The sequence below is a fragment of the Mastigoproctus giganteus genome, chromosome 13 (genome assembly GCF_048544385.1).
Source record: "Mastigoproctus giganteus isolate SK-2022 chromosome 13, ASM4854438v1, whole genome shotgun sequence".
NCBI lineage: Eukaryota > Metazoa > Arthropoda > Arachnida > Uropygi > Thelyphonidae > Mastigoproctus > Mastigoproctus giganteus.
The window spans coordinates 70,606,396-70,626,053 of NC_143587.1; the positions used below are offsets into that span (position 1 = coordinate 70,606,396).

A 19,658-nucleotide genomic window follows, 5' to 3' on the forward strand; every position below is an offset into this window, starting at 1 on the left:
CGTGGTTCGGTCGAAATTCTGGAGGTCACAACCATAAAACACTTAGCAGTCACCTGTTTATTGAGCTTTTCTGTTAGTTGAAATCTATCATAAACGGACAGTAAAGTCAATCTTACTGAATTTGCGATAATACCGACAGCTGGAATTCTGTGGGTTATTATGGTGAAATCTGTTTACACTTCCATGAAATCTTCAATCATTTAAAAAAATTAATTTTCAGATCTCTTCATTCCTATTTTTAAAGCTTTGTAACTCGTTACTCCGTTCTCACTTGCGTGTATTGTGTTACTTTCAATTTGTGTGTGCCGTGTTCTTTGTTATTGATTGCTTATCTTTTTACTGTTTTAAATTTTAACCCCACCCACAAATGTCAGTGAACAGAAATGTCAACTATTTAGTGTGTACATATTACAGTACGTATTAATTCTTCCAATTTTCACGTATATTCTTCTGGTTTTCACATATCATTCATTTTTTTAATTGGTAAGGTAATAAAGGGTAAACTTGTGTTTAATATATCTTTACTTTTATAGCCTGTGGATAATATTCCTCCAATTTTCTCTAATTAGAATCGCTGTTTAATAGAATTAAAATTCAATTCACAAATGTGATCACAATGACCGGCGCTTACTACACATTGTATAGTGAACGATACTTAACTACGGTGAGTTTGTCGTAACATGATTTGATTGTAAAGTGAACCAGTTGTAAAGGTGGGGGGGGGTACATTTGTATTTTTAACTATTTATGTGAAACTTCGGATAATTGGGGCAGCCGCTTAATCGGGTCAAAATGCACTAGTCCCGATGTGTCCCAAATAACCGGAATGGACTGTATTATTTTTCTTAAAAGTAGAAAGGTCCACTTACGATACATGAAACAGTTTCATTTAGTCGTAACTCTTTGGTATGTTCTCACGTTACAGCTGATTCATATTTCGGTAAGTCTCTAAGAATTCTGGAAGATCTTTCTAGTATGTTGCATCCTCACAGAGTTTTTCGGCATCTATATGCAGGGAGTTAAATATTTTTGCTATATTTGATTGAGGTTAATAAGGCTCTGATGTGGTGGGAGAGGGATAGTAAAATGAATGAAGATAATTTTTTTTTTTGTATTAGATGATGCTAGAACCATGGGTGTATAATAACTGAAGGTAACAAAGAACTTTTAATAAAGAATGTTTTTTGACATATTGCATCTGGCTTTTTTAGCCTCATGGCAGATGCACTATGTTGCACCTCAGTGATGTTTTTAAAACCTTTTATTAGCAAAAAAAAATTAAAGATTGTTCACATTTCGAAACTACCCTATATTTTTAATTTGTTATAGAAAACTTGGAACAATCCATGAGCTATATTTTTAAATTTTTTTTAAATACCATTGGGCATGTGTGTTTGTCCTTGTTCAAATTCTCCTCCATTCTTTGGAAATGGCATAATTTCTTACAAATGGAAGAAGTTTATGCTACTAAGATTAATGCTGTAAACTAGTCTGTAATCAAGTCACAAAGGATGTTAGGCAGGCTAAGGCAGATTACGAGAAATCTTTGGGAAAGGATGCAAAGAAAAACAGCAAAGAGTTCTTTACTTATGTAAACTCTAAAAGGAAAGGGATGAATCAGATTGGCCACTTAACATAGAAGGGTTGACTTATTGATGATAATGCTCAGGTAGCTGAAAAACTGAATGGGTATTTTGCATCTACATTCACACATGAGGAGTTATTCAAGAGAGGAGTGCCAGAAGTTTATCAAATGCTAACAGGGAGCTAAGTGATTTTGTAATAACTGAGAGCAAAGTGGAGGAGAAATTGTTGAAGTTAAACATAAGGAAGGCGCCTGGGGTGGACGGGATCTATCCAGTTATATTAGAGGAAGTAAGCAAACCCTTAGCCATAATTATGAAAGTTTCCTTGGACTCAGGGGAGGTCCTCATGGGACCTCCCCTGAGTCCAAGAAGAAAGTCTGTAGTTACACAAGTAACTACAGACCTGTTAGTTTAACTTGTGTTCCGGGGAAAATAATGGAATCACTTGTTAAAGAAGCATTGCAGGATCTAGACAAGACTTCAATAATAGTTAAGACACAGTGTGGGTTTGTTAAAGGGAGGTCTTGTCTGACCAATTTGATGTGGTCACAAAGGAATTGAATGCCAAAAATAATTTTGATATCATATACTTGGATTTCAGGAAAGCTTTTGATACTGTTGCACAATGAAGACTGCTGTACAAATTGGAGAGGTATGGCTTTAAGGGTAAGTTGCTACAATTGATAAAGGGATGGTTGAGTGGGAGACAGAGAGAATGGTAATCAATGGATACTGCTCTTCCTGGAAAAACATTATTAGTGGAGTTCCCCAGGGTTTGGTGTTGGGCCCATTGTTGTTTTGTATATTTATCAGTGATATTGATGAAGGTATGTCAGGTTTGATGTCCAAGTTTGCAGATGATACAAACGTTGGCAGGGTTGTTAACGACAGTAAAGACAGTATGCTACTCCAAATGGATCTAGATAAGTTTGGAAAATGGGCTGAGAAGTGGCAACTGAAGTTTAACATTGACAAATGGAAAGTACTGCATATGGGTAGCAGTAACCGAAGAGAAACGTACCAATTGTGTGGTACTACACTGAGGAAAGTGAAAAAGACCTGGGGGTAATTGTGTAGTCAAATATGAATTTGGCTGAGCAGTGCAGACGGGCTGCCAGGGCAGGTCATAGTCTTGTCAATGATATATAGGAATTTTGCTAGCAGGGACAGGGAGATGATTATCCCGTTATGCAAGGCAATGGTCAAGCCACACTTAGAGTACTGTGTACAAGTCTGGAGGCCTCATTTTAGGAAGGATGTAGAGTTGCAGAACGAGTACAAAGAAAGGCAACAAGATTGGTGAGGGGGAACTAAGGGGTGCTCTTATCAAGAAAGGCTTAAGTAGCAGTAGTAGTAGTGGCATGTGATGCAAGAAAGCAAATGTATGAGCTTATGCAGCATCAGCCAAAAAAAAAAAAAAAAAAAAAAATCACACCATTCCCTCCAAATGCCTGTCCAGTTCCTCCTTAAATTTATTCAACCTATCAACTTCCACAATGACAGATGGAAGTTTGTTCCAGCAATTAACCACCCGCTGGCTAAAGGAAAATTTCCGAACATCTATTCTACATCTGTCTTTTCTTAATTTGAATTTATGCCCCCTTAGATTCGTAATCTGAACAAGTGGAAGGATCCCATCAGAATTCAGCGTGCTCAACCCATTCAAGGCCTTATATACCTCAATCAGATCACTGCGCAGGTGCCTAGTCTCCAGCCACTGCAATTTGCAGAACTTAAGCCTCTCTTGGTAAGAGGATCCCTTCATTCCCCTCACCAATCTTGTTGCCCTTCTCTGTACACGCTCAAGTAAATCTACATCCTTCCTAAAATGAGGCCTCCAGACCTGTACGCAGTGCTCAAGCCGTGGCCTGACCATTGGCTTATACAGAGGGATAATCACCTCCTTTTCCCTGCTAGCAAAATTCCTATATATCATTGACAAAACCCCATGACCTACCCTGGCAGCCTGTCTGCATTGCTCAGAAAACTTCATATCTGCCTGCACAATTACTCCCAGGTCTTTTTCATTTTCTACCACCTTAAGTGTAGTACCACACAGTTGGTACGTTTCTCTGGGGTTACTTCTACCCATATACTTTGCATTTGTCAAGGTTAAACTTCAGTTGCCACTTCTTAGCCCATATGCCCAAATTATCTAGATCCTGTTGCAGTAGCACACTGCCATTACTGTCATTAACAACCCTGCCAACCTTTGTATCATCTGCAAACCTCGACATTAAGCCTGATATACCTTCATCAATATCATTGATAAATATACAAAACAACAGTGGACCTAACACCGAACCCTGTGGAACTCCACTAATAACATTAGTCCAAGAAGAGCAGCACCATTGATTACCACCCTCTGTCTTCTAGCACTTAACCATCCTCTGTCTTCTAGCACTTAACCATCCTTTTATCCATTGTAGCAACTTACCCTTAATACCATTCTGCTCCAATTTGTACAATAGTCTTCCATGCGCAACAGTGTCAAAAGCTTTCCTGAAATCCAAATATATGATATCAAAATTATTTTTTGCATCCAGTTCCTTTGTAACCACATCATAATATCCTATCAAATTTGTCAGAGAAGACTTTCCCTTAACAAACCCATGCTGTGTCTGAATTATTGCTGCAGTCTTGTCTAGATGATCCTGCAATGCATCTTTAACCAGCAACTCCATTATTTTACCCGGAACAGAAGTTAAACTAACTGGTCTGTAATTACTCGTGTCACCCTTCGATCCCCCTTTGTGAATTAGGGATACATTTGCACATCTCCAGTCCGTCGGAACCTCCCCTGAGTCCAAGTTCTGCAAATTGCAGCACCTGGAGAGTAGGCAGCTGCGAGGTGATCTGATTGAGGTGTTTAAGGCCTTGAATGGGTTGAGCAAGCTGAATGCTGATGGGATTCTTCCTCTTTCTCAGACTAAGAACCTGATCGGGCACAGTTTCAAATTGAGGAAAGATAGTTGTAGAATAGATGTGCAGAAATTTGCCTTTAGCCAGCAGGTAGTTGATTGGTGGAACAGACTTACACATTTTGTTGTGGAAGTTGATAGCATAAATAAATTTAAGTCTGAGCTGGATAGGCAGTTGGAACAAATGTGAAATGGGAGGGTTTTTTTTTTTGGCTGATGCTGCATAAGCTTGCTTTCTTGCATTGTATGCCTCTACTAATGCTAATCCTTAAATTTTAGATATAAACCATAAAAGGTGCAGACATGTCCAAAATTTCTACCTTAAATGACAGCTGAGGCTTTTGAATTACATCCCTCTCTCTCTTGCTTGCTGCTTTCACCTCACTTTCCTGTCAAGTTTCATTCACTGTACATCACTTCATAGTGAACTGTCCAAGATTTAATTCAGAACGTATTAGAGCCTTTCCAACAATAATGAATGCACAAAACAACCTAACACTTAAAACAATTTTAGATAACAAGCCAAATATTACGGACATTTTCTTTTTCCTTAAGTTAATTGGATACTACCAAAACATATAAAAATTAATAGTATAACATTTACGAAAAAGATACATAATTATAAAACAAAATCTGGGCTTCCTTCTGAACAACATCAAGAAAAATGAAAATTGTCGAAATATGAAGCTCTCTAACCTAGACTAGACGCATTATAGCCTAAGCTGCTGTTGCACCAATAGCTCTCAAGCAGCAGCAGCAACAACAACAATCACCTTGCTTTCTTTGAGATTGTTGATATCCACTATTCTCCCACATCATATGCCAAACTCTTAATCCTCTTCAGCTTTTCTTGTATTGATAGTGTCATTTGGGTCTTTCACTAAATCAGCCAATGGCTTCCAAGCACACATGCCAAGTTAGTGGTTTGATTTCATCTAGCGATTCCTTTATAATATACAATCAATGATGGACCTTTTTTAATCAATGAGACCCTGATTTGTCAATTGGATTGGGGTCTCATCTATATCTTGGTATATATAAAATCCAACAACCACCAATACCACCTCTTATATAACTTTTTTTTTTCTTTTTTTTTTTTTTGTTTTATGAAACCCCAAACATGAGAGGTATTAGAACCTAACCTACAGTACTTAGTACCGCACATGGGTTGGAGGTTGAGAAGATGAAAGAAGATATTTGTTGACATTAGACTTGAACTTCTGTAGACTGTAATTTTCAGGAAATACTGATGAAGGAAGTTGTTCCAGAAAACGGCAATTAAATGAATAAATGAGCAAGAAGAAAAGTTGGCTCTGTGAGTTTCAACTTGGACGGTAAGTGGATGTTGGTTGGTGGCAGCACGTGTTGGGACTGTTTTGAAAGAGAGAGAGTGGGAATAATAAAAGCCAATTCAGAAGAACACTGCCCATGGAAGTATCTGTATAAAAGGCATGCAGCAGAAACAGAATGTCTGTAAGACAGAGAGTGGAGAGAGAGAGAGAGAGAGAGACTCTGTTAGAGATGGGACATTAATTGACCTTACTGTCCTCTTCTGAATGAAATCTAGAAGCCTGAGAGAGGTTTTAGGGGCACTGCCCCAGATGTGGAAACAATATTTCATGGTAGTTCGGATTTGTATAGTGTGAGAGGAAGAAAAGTAATGCAGAGAAAGCAGTATTTGTAATGTGCTTGTGCCAAGAGAGATTAGAAGGCAGGGTAATCTCCAAAAGAGATATATCAACTTGCCTAGAAATCGGAGCGTCACCAAAGATAAGCATGGGAGCAGAGGAATCCTTTTTGTGAGATATAAGCCAGGACTGAGTTTCGAAAGATTGAAATCAACTAAGCTGTCTTTGTCCCACTGGAGAATTACCTGAAGATCGACATTTAAGGAATTGGTAGTGGATATTTGAGAAGTTGAAGCTGATTGAGCACGGCAAGGTTTCTCAAACTGGAAAGTGGAATTCAATGTGTTATCATCAGCAAAACTATGGATAGGATTTTCCGTCAATGGAAGAAGGGCATTAATATACAAGATGAGAAGAATGGGGGGAAAGAATTTAACCTTGGGGGACACCAGCATTAGTGGAGAAGTTAGAAGACAGAGAGCCATCTACCATCATGCTTGGTGAGCGATCAGAGAGAAAACTAGATAACCAATTACAAAAAGCAGTTGGAAAACCATAAGATGGAAGCTTGTTTAGAAGACCTTTAAGCCAAACACGATCTAAAGCCTTTGAGTTGTCAATAGCAGCTGCTTGTGTTTCACCGAACTTTTCCACAAATGGGTAACATAAGCTAGAATATCACCAGTGGATCTATACTGACGGAATCCATACTGGCAATTGTTGATCAGACGTTTCTAGGTAGTTTAAGAGTTTTTTTTTGGTTAATTGATTTCTCCATTACTTTAGAAAGAATAGAAGTAATTGCAGTGGGATGATAATAGGATGGGAGGGATTTGTCACCCTTTTTAGGAACTGGCTGGATATGAGCAAATTTCCAAGCAGAAGGAAAAATACCTTTGGAATAAGAAAGTGAAAAACAGGTGGCAAAGAACAAGAGTAAGCTCAGCAGCAGCACAAGTTTTCAGAACAAGTGGAGAAATACCATCAGGACCTGGAGCTTTCTTAGCATCCAGATTCGTTAAAATCGTTCTGAGATCCTTTTTAGCATTAGCATTAGTAGAGGCATATGATGCAAGAAAGCAAGCTTATGCAGCATCAGCCAAAAAAAAAAAAAAAAACTTCCACTTCACCCCCTCCATTCGTTTGAAATACGTCCAGCTGAGCCTTAAATTTATTTAGGCTATCAACTTCCACAACAAGGGATTGAAGTCTGTTCCACGAACCAACTACCTGCTGGCTAAAAGCATATTTCTACATCTGTCTTTCCTCAATTTGAATTTATGCCCTCTCAGTTGATTATTCTGAGCAAGAGGAAGAATCCCATCAGCATTGAGCATGCTCAAACCATTCAAGCCTTTATACACCTCTATCAGATCACCTTGCCGGTGCCTAGTCTCCAGACACTGTAATTTGCAAAACTTAAGCCTTTCTTCGTAAGAGCAACCCTTTGTTCCATTCACTAATCTTGTTGCCCTTCTCTGTACTCGTTCCAGCAGCTCTACATCCTTCTTGAAATGAGGCCTCCAGACCTGGATACAGTACTCTAGGTGTGGCCTAACCAATTGCCTTATACAAGGGAATAATCACCTCCTTATCCCTGCTAGAAAAATTCCTGTATATCATTGATAAGACACCATGAGCTACTCTTGCAGCTTGTCTGCACGGCTCAGAGAACTTCATATCTGCCTGCACAATTACCCCCAGGTCCTTTTCATTCTCTACCACTGTCAGTGTAGTACCACAGAGTTGATACATTGCTCTTTGGTTGCTGTTTCCCATATGCAGTACTTTACATTTGTCAATGTTAAACTTCATTTGCCACCTCTCAGCCCATCTGCTCAACCTTTCCAGATGCAGTTGCAGCAGCATAGCGTCAGTAGTGTCCTTAACAACTGCTAATCTTTGTATCATCTGCAAACTTGGACATTAAGCTTGATATACCATCAATATTATTTATAAATACAGAAAACAATAATGGACCCAATACTGAACCCTGAGGGACTCCACTAATAACATTAGTCCACGATGAGCAGTGTTCATTGATTACCACTCTCTGTCTTCACCCCTTTATCCATAGCAGCAATTTGCCTCCAGTGCCACACTGCTCCAATTTGTGCAGCAGTCTTCCATGTGTAACAGTATCAAAAGCCTTTCTAAGATCCAAGTATATAATATCAAAGTTATTCCCTGCATTCTTTTCTTTTGTGACTGCATCATAGTATCCAATCAAATTGGTTAGGCAATACTTCCCCTTAACAAAACCATGCTGTGTCTGAGCTATAACTGAAGTCTTGTCTAGATGATCCTGCAGTTCTTCTTTAACCAGTGCCTCCATTAATTTTCCTGGAACAGAAGTTAAACTCACAGGTCTATAATTACTTGTGTCAGCCTTTGATCCTCCTTTGTGAATTGGGGACACATTTGCACATCTCCAGGCTATGGGTACCTCCCCTGAGTCCAAAGAAGCTCTCATAATTAAGGCTATGGGTTTGCTTGCTTCTTTTGCTGCCTCCTTTAATATAACTGGAAAGGCACCTGGGGTGGATCCCATCCACCCCAGGTGCCTTTCTTGTGTTTATCTTCAACAATTTCTCCTCCACTTTACTCTCAGTTATTACAAGATTATCTAGCTTACTGCCAGAGTTGAATGCACCTCTGGCATTCCCCTCGCTGAATAACTCCTCATGTGTGAATGTCGATGCAGAATATTAATTCAGTTTGTTAGCTACCTGAGCAGGATCATCAACAGTTGAACCATCGATATCAAGTGTACCAATCTGATTCATCCTCTTCCTTCTAGAGTTTACATAAGTAAAGAACTCTTTGCTGTTTTTCTTTGCATCCCTTGCCAAAGATTTCTTGTAACCTGCCTTCGCCTACCTAACCTCCTTTGTAACTTGGTTACAGATATCGTAGGCTTCTGTGTCGCGTGTTAATTTATATGTATCCCATGCATTTTTCTTCTCTGCCATACGTCTCATTAGTTCATCTGACATGCATTTAGGCCTAAACCTCGAACAATATTTCTTAGTTGGTATGTAAAGCCTAGTAGCTTCCAAGATAAGTTCTTTGAATGCTTCCCATTTTGAATTTACTGTTGATAACATCATCAGTTGGTCCCACTGTATAGAATTTAAATACTGTCTCAGACGATCGTAGTCGCCTTTACGAAAGCAATAACCCTTCCCTTTATCCCTGATGGAAGTTACCTCTTTGAGTAAATCCCACTTCAGCACACTGTGATCACTGCCACCTAGTGATTCCTCTATCTGCAGATTCTTAATGCACGAAGAATCACTACTGATAATCAAATCAAGAGTATTACTCACTCTAGTTGCCTCCCGAACATGCTGATGTAGAAAACAATCATCCAATAAATCCACAAAAGCCTTGCTAGTGTGTGAGTGACCGACCCACAAATTCCATCAATATCTGAGAAATTAAAATCCCCCATTATAAGACTCTCTGATTTACTGGCCCACTGTATTTCCCTGTATAGTTTCTTATTATACTCATCAGAGTCATTAGGCTTATAGCACACTCCTACTCTCAATTTTGATCTCCCTATGCTTATGTCACAGCAAACTGACTTGACACTGCACTGTCCAGTGATGTCAACTGGCTTCACTTCCTTGGATTTTACGTGTTTCTTAACTAATAGCATAACCCCTCCTCCATTCCTATCCTGTCTATCCTTTCTGTAGGCGTACTCCCCAAATTCCAGTTCTGCATTCCTTATATCTGTGTGACACCACGGCTCTGATATCCTAACAATATCTGCCTTTGATGCTTTGAGCAATACCCCAAATTCATCAAATTTATTTACCAAACTCCTAGCATTGGTGTACACGGAAGTATATATGCACCTGTTCTTTTTCTTAGCTACCCTAACACAACCCATGTGTTTACTTGTACTGCAATGACTCCCAGCAGTTTCTGAAATATCCTGCATCTTGTTTTCCAGGCTTCTGCTCATTCCAATAGAAGTAGTGCAAGAATCACTTTCGCCTCTGCCAGTGACTACTGTTAATCTATTAGTCCTTGTATCCCTCCGAGCTAGCATTTTTCCGACCCACCTAACACTGCCTTGATAGCATCAGCAAATATTCTTGCACACTTTCTGTTTAACTGTATCCCATCCCTGTAGAAGCAGTCCCTTCTGTTAAAAAGTACAGACCAGGCTGAAAAAAATTCTACCCCTTGAGCCTTGCACAATCTTTTCAGGGCCAAATTTATCGACAAGGCTCTCATCATATACTCCTTCCTATCGTGTCTGGGCAGAATTGCAGACACTTTCAAATTCAACCCTAATTCACGGCTTTTTTTCAACAGTGACTTGTACTTGTTAAGTAAATCTGCCGGTCTCCTACTCTTAATATCACTAGTGCCAACATTTACAACTATATCACCTTTTGTGCCCTTAAAAGATGATATCCGCTCTACAACGTCATCAACCTTTGCCCCTGGCAGACATACACTGGTCCTGTTCCACCTATCCTTTTTATAAAACATGTTCCCCGTTTCCCTGACAGTAGAGTCACCAACAACTACTAGTTCCTGTGGGACCAGCGCATTCTGCCTTGGGGTTGCCGCTGTGTTGCGTGATGACCAAGTGCAAGCTCTGGCATTGATGTGGGCAGCTGAGAGCTTGATGGGATCCTCTAGATCCTTCGAGGGCATACACCCTGGCCTTCAAGCTCTCATATATGCTCATAACAACGCTGAGTTGTCGCCTGACTTCATTACACTCCTTGCATCGCTCACACACACAAGACATCCCCCATGGCAATATCATGTCCTGTATCCGATTGCTCCACAAACATCATGCAAGCAGTGCATTTTAAAAGGGTCTGATTCAGAGGGCAACTGTCCCCCCCTCAGTTCTCCTCTGAGCCACAGCACTCCCATTAGCTTGAGCCTTTTGCTTTGCTGCTATGGTTTTGAGTCATGATTTTGATGTAATTTCAATAAAATTTCAATCACAGTACAAAATTATAACCCTAAACTTGTATCCCAAGACAGTTATAACGCTATATATATTTTTCAATATCAAATATTATCTACGAGTTCTGTTTATATAACTTCCATATCAAGTTATGTATTAATTATGTTACGTTTGTAATCTAAGTCGTTCTATGTATTTAGTTAAAAGTACAATTTAATTGACAACAAAGTTTAACAAAATTAATAGATTTTGCTGATTAATTGACTATATTATATACTATACTATATATACTATATTATACTATACTAACTAGTTTGGGATATAACGTATCGTATAACAATGGCGCAAGTTACGAACGGTAAATCTATGGACACTTAAGTATTAATTAACTTCCAAATCTCGCTGTCTCAATTCAGAATAAATTAACGATCCTGACTAGGTCTATAAGCTACTTAAAGAAAATAATTTGATGTATCAATTGGTCAATAAAACGGCTGAATATGGCTAAAAAACTTCTTGTTCAGCGGAGCTGCGACTTGTAACACGTGGATATGATAGATACCCTTACCGATATTTTTATGCAATTACAAGGCCGAGTAAAGAATAAATACACTAGATTAATCAGAAAATCACAAAATAATGCTATACTACTAAATTCAAATCAAAAGTTTTAGAAAAACAATAATTTCAAATCAATAAATAAGAAAATTCACTTAGCGGCTTTGAACACGTCTAGCTCCCACTAGCCTCGTCAGCAGACCTTTTGACGGAAATCCACAGGAGGCATTGAATGTAGCTTGTTGGGAATGATGGGAGGTGTTTTACCAAGATCATTAATACATGAGTTGGAAGAAAAATAGTATATTAGCAGGTCAACTTTAAACTTGGCTGAAGTGACAATAGAGCCATCTGGTTTTGACAGAGGTGGGAGCAGAGATGGGCAATAGTTGCGGCCAGTAGCTTTGGCAAGAGACCAGAATGCTCGGCTACCATTAGGGCTAGAAACAAGTTTCCTACTCTTAACCTGTTCAAAATCTAGTTTAGACTGATTAATAACTGCTTTAAAATTGTTGCGAGCTCTGATGTGGGCAGAAAATGAAACTGAAGAGTTGGAAACAAGCCAATTAAGATATGCAACATTCTTCTCTTGAACAGGCTTAGCACATTTATTGGAAAACCAAGGTTTAGATAAATTATGGGATTTTAATGTGAAGTGTGGAATAAAGGATTCCATTCCTACAAAAATAATTTCACTGACATGATCTTAGCAAACATTGACATCAGAAGCTTTGAAACAGTAATCTTACAAGTCATCCCATTTTGCATTCTTGTTATGCCAAACAACAAGATGTTGGGAATAGCCATGAAATAAAGGCTCCATTGGAGAAGAGACAATCACCAAGTTGTGGTCTGAGGTGCCTAAAGGACCACTCGCTTCGACCATATACTTAGAAGGGTTGTTTTTGAGAAAAAGATCAAGCGTGTTGGCTGTGTGGTTAGGATTGTGCAGTATTCTAGTAGATAAATGAATAAGCTCTGGGAGGTCATTAGTAATTGCAAAAGCCTCAGCATCTCGACCAGCTGGGTCTGTGTGACTAGAAAATGGAAGCCACCTGGAGTTGTGAACATTAAAATCACCAAGGAAAATTACCCCACTGGTAGGAAAGTTGGATTGGAGAAAATCAAGTTGGAAAAAGAGGAAGTCAAAGAGTTCCAAGTGATTAGTGGAGTTGGGAGAATGGTAGAGACAACAGATGAATTTGACAGAATGAGGTAGAGTGATTTTAAGCCAGAGAAGATCGAAAAGAGGAGATTCCAAATGACCAGGGTTCTGACAGGGAATATTGGAATGGACATATGCACAAGTACCACCTTTTAGGTTAAAGGAATCATATAGAGAAATTTGGGTTACTTAGATGAGCAGTGGTTGAATCAACCGATAACTGAGGTTCTGTCAGAAAAAGTACATGGGATTTTGGCAGACTGTAAGTGGTAATGGATATCATTGAGATTAAAACTGAGACCATGTATATTTGTGAAATGAACTAGGAAGTATTTAGGAGGTTTAGATCTTTTCGCAGATAAGTTTGCTCTATTAGTTTGACAGTTCGTGGTGTATTCAATAGTAAGAAAAACTGGGGGGGGGGAGGACATGCTGTATGAAGTAATGGAATATTTGGATATGGCATACACATGATAAGAATATACCCAGATCATTGACTTAATGTGGCTTCAACAATGCTCACCCATACACACTATTTGGACTCCCTCCAGTCACTATCTGGCAGAGTAGATGCAGCAAGATTATACACTAGCTGATCCAGATGTAATATATGCTGGAAATGTAACATACAATTGCAGTGAAACTATCACAAATGCTAAAATGGTATATTGTATACAACCAATTAATCAAAATTGCAAATATTAAATCAAATTTAATATTTGCAAGTAAATTTTTAATATGCAAACCAATCACAGTAAACCTTTGGCAGTTACACTATTTGTGAATACCAAGAGTTTACTGTAATTGGTTTGCATATTAAAGATTGTGCATCAGATTGCTTTTATTTTAATAAAACTGCTATTTTCTGAATTTTTGAACTGTTTACAAAATATATGTTATCAAAACACATTTGATTACATATCCCTCCCTCCCCTCTCCCACAGCATTTTATGAAAGGGCAGAGGTAAAAGGTGATGAAAACAAACCCAATACCTTAATTGTTGCAATGACATCTGATCGAGGTTTGTGTGGGGCAATTCATTCTAATGTTGCGAAGAAAATTAGATCAATGCTTGGAAGTGTTTCCAATCTTTCTGATACAAAAGTGATCTGTATTGGAGATAAATCACGTGCGCTTTTACAAAGGTGAGTACACATTATATTTCCCCTTTAATTTTTGTATTCTGTCATTAGTTAACAATTGTCACAATTTAAAATATATTGACATATACATGCTGTTGGTATTTTTCATACAGTTTTATATATATAAATGAGCATTTTTTTTTTTTGTTATAATAAAAATTTAACTTTTATTCAATGAAAGTTTTTCATTCAGAATTAGAAGGTTGTTGTTTGTTTTTTAGGAGCGTTAGCAACTAAGGCCATATTGCTCTGGGGATATGCGGTGGTCATTCCCTGACCTTTCCGCATCCTCTGTATTTGGTGGTCATGGGCTTGAATCCCGGTCTAATCAAGAAGCGTGTGCTACGCACTGCTGCTCCTGCCCACCTGGCTACGGAGGCCCCCGGTATTAGAAGGTAGATAGGTTAATAACATCATAGAACCACCTGTGTGCCTATTGTCATGTGACCTGAATATTACCTAAGTTTAGTTTACTATAACTAAGAAAAGGTGGGGAGGACGCTATATGAAGTAATGAAATTTTTCTATATGGCATACTAAATCTGGAATATATCAGATACTATAACTTTAACTTAATTAGTAGCACAATCATTTTTATCCTCATAATCGGTTTTTTTCATTTTTTAAATACTTTTGATTTTTTTTTTTTTTTATGAAAACCCCAAACACGAAAGGTATCAAAACCTATAGTACTTAGTGCCGTGCATGGGTTGAAGGAGAAGTATGGGGGGAGGAGGATGCTGAATGCATTCTCAGTCTCATTGTTTATGGTAATAAATTCTGATAATGAAACTTTTATTAACCTTCAAGTGTTGAGCTGTAAGTTGCAGTTATCCATTATCAGCATGATATTCCCTTTCTGATTTTGTATATTAGTCAAATGCAATAGCCATTCCAAAAATTGTACCACGTATATCGTATTTTCCCCACTTAATATGCATATCTTAAATAAGACATGCACATTATGCAAGAAAAAAAGCTGCTGCTTCTACAATATTGGTGTTTACTATGTTGTACTTTTGCCAGATTTTCTCTATAGTTCTTTAAGCTAGTTGTGGCCAACTTCATCATTGATTGACTAGCTTTCTCTTATAAGCCTCCATTTTAGGTTGTCTCTCTTTTGAATTGACGTAAGCATCTATTAGGAGGTACGAATAATTTGAAAATTGTATGCATCCTTACATTTAGTTTCCATCTTTGAGGATGCTTTGGTCTATTCATTGATGACAGCTGAAGATTTGGCTTGTACTCACTTTAGAGATGACTCTTGTCCATGGGTAACAGTGATGTGAGCATAAACCTAGTTAGTTGTAAGCTGGCTTCTATCATTGGAGATATCAAGTCATCCTCAAAGACAGGCATTGCATGCAGGGATGTATACGGTTAGCAAGTAATTTTAGTGCTTCATTGTAAGTTTAGTGTTTTGAGGTGCCACCATTTTAATGACTGTTGCTTGTTCAGATGGGAGGTCTGGAAGTACAGGTTGACCGTCACTAATCTGGCAGCATTGGGACCTGTGGGGGTGCCGGATTAGTGAGTTTGCCAGATCACCTACAGTTGGGTAAACTGTATGTGCTAAAATAACCGGTGGTTATTTTAGCACATACAGTTTACCCAACAGCTAACCACCTCATCCTACCTTTAACTGCCAAGCTATTAAGAAAAAAATTCCCCAGGGGCCAAAAATATTTAGCAAATAATTTGATTAATAATTCTAAAATAAATATGTCAGTTTGTCGTTTTTTCGCTTAAAATATCAAAAAAAAAAAGTTTTTTTTTTTTTTTTTTTTATGTTGCATATATGTGGCTGACGTAGCCCAGTAGGTTACTTTATTTTTTGAGAAGCTGTGTCGGCCACATACATGTGACGTTATTACGGCATACATATGAAGGTTGTTTGTGATTAGTTTATTGCATGTGTGGCGCCTCCGTAGCCAGGTGGGAAGGAGCAGCAGTACGTAGCACACGCTTCTTGATTAGACCGGGGTTCGAGCCCGTCACCACCAAATACGGAGGATGTGGAAAGGTCAGGAAATGACCACCGCATATCCCGGAGCAATATGGCCTTAGTTGCTAATGCTCCTAAAAACCAAATAACAATAACAATAAAATTGCACGTGTGGCGAGCGCTGCAATAAAACTAATTGTGATAAAATAAACTCTCAAACGTTGCAATAAATTTGTCAGTATTGTTAGAGATTTTGTGAAAACAAGTTTGTTAGTGCGCTGTATTATCCATCATATTGTGTTGTATTTTTCTGCAAGTTTGTACCAAGTGTGTTGTAAAAAAAAAAAATCTAAAAAGGAATGGCCAAAAGAAAATTATTAAAATAAGAGGAACTGAGAGAAATTGCTGGAATTAACAATTACGCAGAGTTAAACTTCTCACAGACACCACTGTAGAGTTTTTTTTTCAGAAATTCAACTTTATCTGTTATGGACAATTTACAGTGTTTGCACTTTACAACACGAGAGGCACTTCCTTTATGCATTGGAACCATGGCTGGGGCTAAATGTGAGCAGGTTATATAATAAATGCAGAAAAACATGTGGGAATGGCTTGCCAGTGTTTACGGGTTTGTGCCAACAGCTGATGCTGCAACCAACACCGCCAAAACAGTAGCGGCACATCTGTGCGCTGACCCTGGAAATTTGAAATTACAATCGTGGAAATTATGTCCGAATTAGCGTGGAACCGGTGGCCAGATTAGTGATAGTCGACTTGTATAAGAATTGATAGTTGAGTGATTTCTCCATTACTTTGGAAAGAGTAGAAGTAAGTGCAGAGATGATAATTGACAGTAATGGATCTGTTATGCATTTTTTGAAACTGGCTGGATGTGAGCAAATTACCAGGCAGAAGGAAAAACACTAATGGAATAAGAAAATGTAAAAAGGTGACATGACTGCAAAACTCAGTAACGCAGGTTCCCATGGCCTTCTGTCAGGAACATCATGGCCGGCATCAAGTGGAGTGCGGTTGGCATGGTAAGAGATGAGTTGCCAAAATGACCTATACAAGAGCTAGAAGAAAAGTAGCATGCTGCTAGTAAGACAGCAATAAAATAATATAAGAGAATGTAATAATACTAATAATAAATTAGCATTAGCATTAGTAGAGGCATTTGATGCAAGAAAGCAAGCTTATGCAGCATCAGCCAAAAAAAAAAAAAATAATAATAAATAAATAAAAAATAACCACTTCCACTTCACCCTTCTGTTCGTTCGAAATACCTGTCCAGCTGAGCCTTAAATTTATTTAGGCTATCAACTTCCACAACAAGGATGGAAGTCTGTTCCACCAACCAACCACCCGCTGGCTAAAGGCAAATTTCCTCACGTCTATCCTACATCTGTCCTTCCTCAATTTGAATTTATGCCCTCTCAGGTGATTATTCTGAGCAAAAGGAAGAATCCCATCAGCATGCTCAAACCATTCAAGGCTTTATACACCTCTATCAGATCACCTCGCCGGTGCCTAGTCTCCAGACACCGTAATTTGCAAAACTTAAGCCTTTCTTCGTAAGAGCAACCCTTTCTTCCATTCACTAATCTTGTTGCCCTTCTCTGTACTCGTTCCAGCATCTCTACATCCTTCTTGAAATGAGGCCTCCAGACCTGTATACAGTACTCTAGGTGTGGCCTGACCATTGCCTTATACAAGGGAATAATCACCTCCTTATCCCTGCTAGAAAAATTCCTATATATCATCAACAATACACCATGAGCTACTCTTGCACCCGTCCGCACTGCTCAGAAAACTTCGTATCTGCCTGCACAATTATTTCCATGTCCTTTTCATTCTCTACCATTGTCAGTGTAGTACCACAGAGTTGATACGTTGATCTTGTGTTACTGTTTCCCATATGTAGTACTTTACATTTGTGAATGTTAAACTTCATTTGCCACCTCTCAGCCCATCTGCTCAACCTTTCCAGATCCTGTTGCAGTAGCGTAGTGTCCTTGACAACTGTGCCAACCTTCATATCGTCTGCAAACTTGGACATTAAGCTTGATATACCATCATCAATATCATTTATAAATACAGAAAACAATAATGGACCCAATACTGAACCCTGAGGGACTCCACTAATAACATTAGTCCACGATGAGCAGTGTCCATTGATTACCACTCTGTCTTCTCCCCCTCAACCACCCCTTTATCCATAGCAGCAATTTGCCTCCAGTGCCACACTGCACCAATTTGTGCAGCAGTCTTCCATGTGCAACCGTATCAAAAGCCTTTCTAAGATCCAAATATATAATATCAAAGTTATTCCCTGCATCCAGTTCTTTTGTGACTGCATCATAGTATCCAATCAAATTGGTCAGGCAAGTATATTGGTCATAGTATAATGCCACTTCCCCTTAACAAAACCATGCTGTGTCTGATCTATAACTGAAGTCTTGTCTAGATGATCCTGCAGTGCTTCTTTAACCAGTGCCTCCATTAATTTTCCAGGAACAGAAGTTAAACTAACAGGTCTATAATTACTTGTGGCGCCCTTTGATTCTCCTTTGTGAATTGGGGTCGCATTTGCACATCTCCAGTCCATGGGTACTTCCCCTGAGTCCAAGGAAGCTCTCATAATTATGGTTAAGGGTTTGCTTACTTCCTTTGCTGCCTCCTTTAATATAACTAGATAGATCCCATCCACCCCAGGTGCCTTTCTTGTATTTATCTTCAACAATTTCTCCTCCACTTTACTCTCAGTTATTACAAGATTCTCTAGTTGTAATAGATTCTCTATTACAAGATTCTCTAAATATTGGTAAATAGTAGTAATAATAGAATAAGTTAGCAATAGAACCAAGTTGGAAGTATAGATGGACAGAAGTTGAGTCCAATAGCATTGGCAAGAAATCAATATTTAACTACCATTTGGAAGGAAGCTAGTTTTCTTCTCTTGGTCGGTTCAAAATAAAGTTTAATTAATGCAACAACTGTAAAACAATTATTTAAGTTTTAATGTAGACAGGAAATGAACTGAAGATTTCGATACAGGTTGGTTGCAATATGCTTAATTCTTATCTTGAACAGCCTTAATGTAATTTTGAAAACCAGATTTAAATAGATAAAGGACAAGATTTTAGGGTGGAATGTAGAATAAAGGATTTCATTCCTACAAACATAATTTCACCAACTTGATATGAGCATATAGGATTGGAAAATTTAAAATATCCTGCAGTAAAAATTTAAATTATTCTTTCTCACAAGATACTAGCAAACATGGGGATTAGAAGATTTAAAACAGTAATCCAATCAAGGGAAAGAGCAAAGAAATCACTCAGCTCTGCCGGTTACTTTGGTAAATGTTCGCTGTAATGACTTGAATATTAAAAATTAAAATATCTATTAAAGTGACATCATTGTGAATCTTAATTTTCTTTCATTATTGGCTTTGACATTTGTTCCTAATCAATTGTTTTTTTATTAAAGAAGTTTGTCCATAAAATATTAATGTAACACACTTAGCCTTTTCTTGATAATTATTGTAAAATGGGAATCTTAAATTAGCGATATCTTTTGCATCCAATTACTGAGGCTTGCTGGCTTCACATTTTACTGCAGTATCTGACTGGAACCCTACTGTTTGAAGCATGCAGGTTTTCTGTTCACATTCGTGGTTAGTGATGCATGCCAAAAATGTAGGCAGTGATTTCTTCAGGTGCTGACATAATGCATGTCTAAAGCACACTAGAGGATGGCTT

General features: G+C 38.3%; 1 protein-coding gene across 1 annotated transcript in view; it reads left to right on the top strand.

The window, feature by feature from the left end:
• The window catches only part of ATPsyngamma (ATP synthase, gamma subunit), an 87,769-nt gene that overhangs the window by 50,586 nt on the left and 17,525 nt on the right, over positions 1 to 19,658 (top strand). Inside the window, exon 4 of the mRNA XM_090388000.1 lies at positions 13,748 to 13,949. Within this exon, the coding sequence (XP_090244126.1) occupies positions 13,748 to 13,949 (202 nt within the window). The remainder of the gene's footprint in view (positions 1 to 13,747; positions 13,950 to 19,658) is intronic.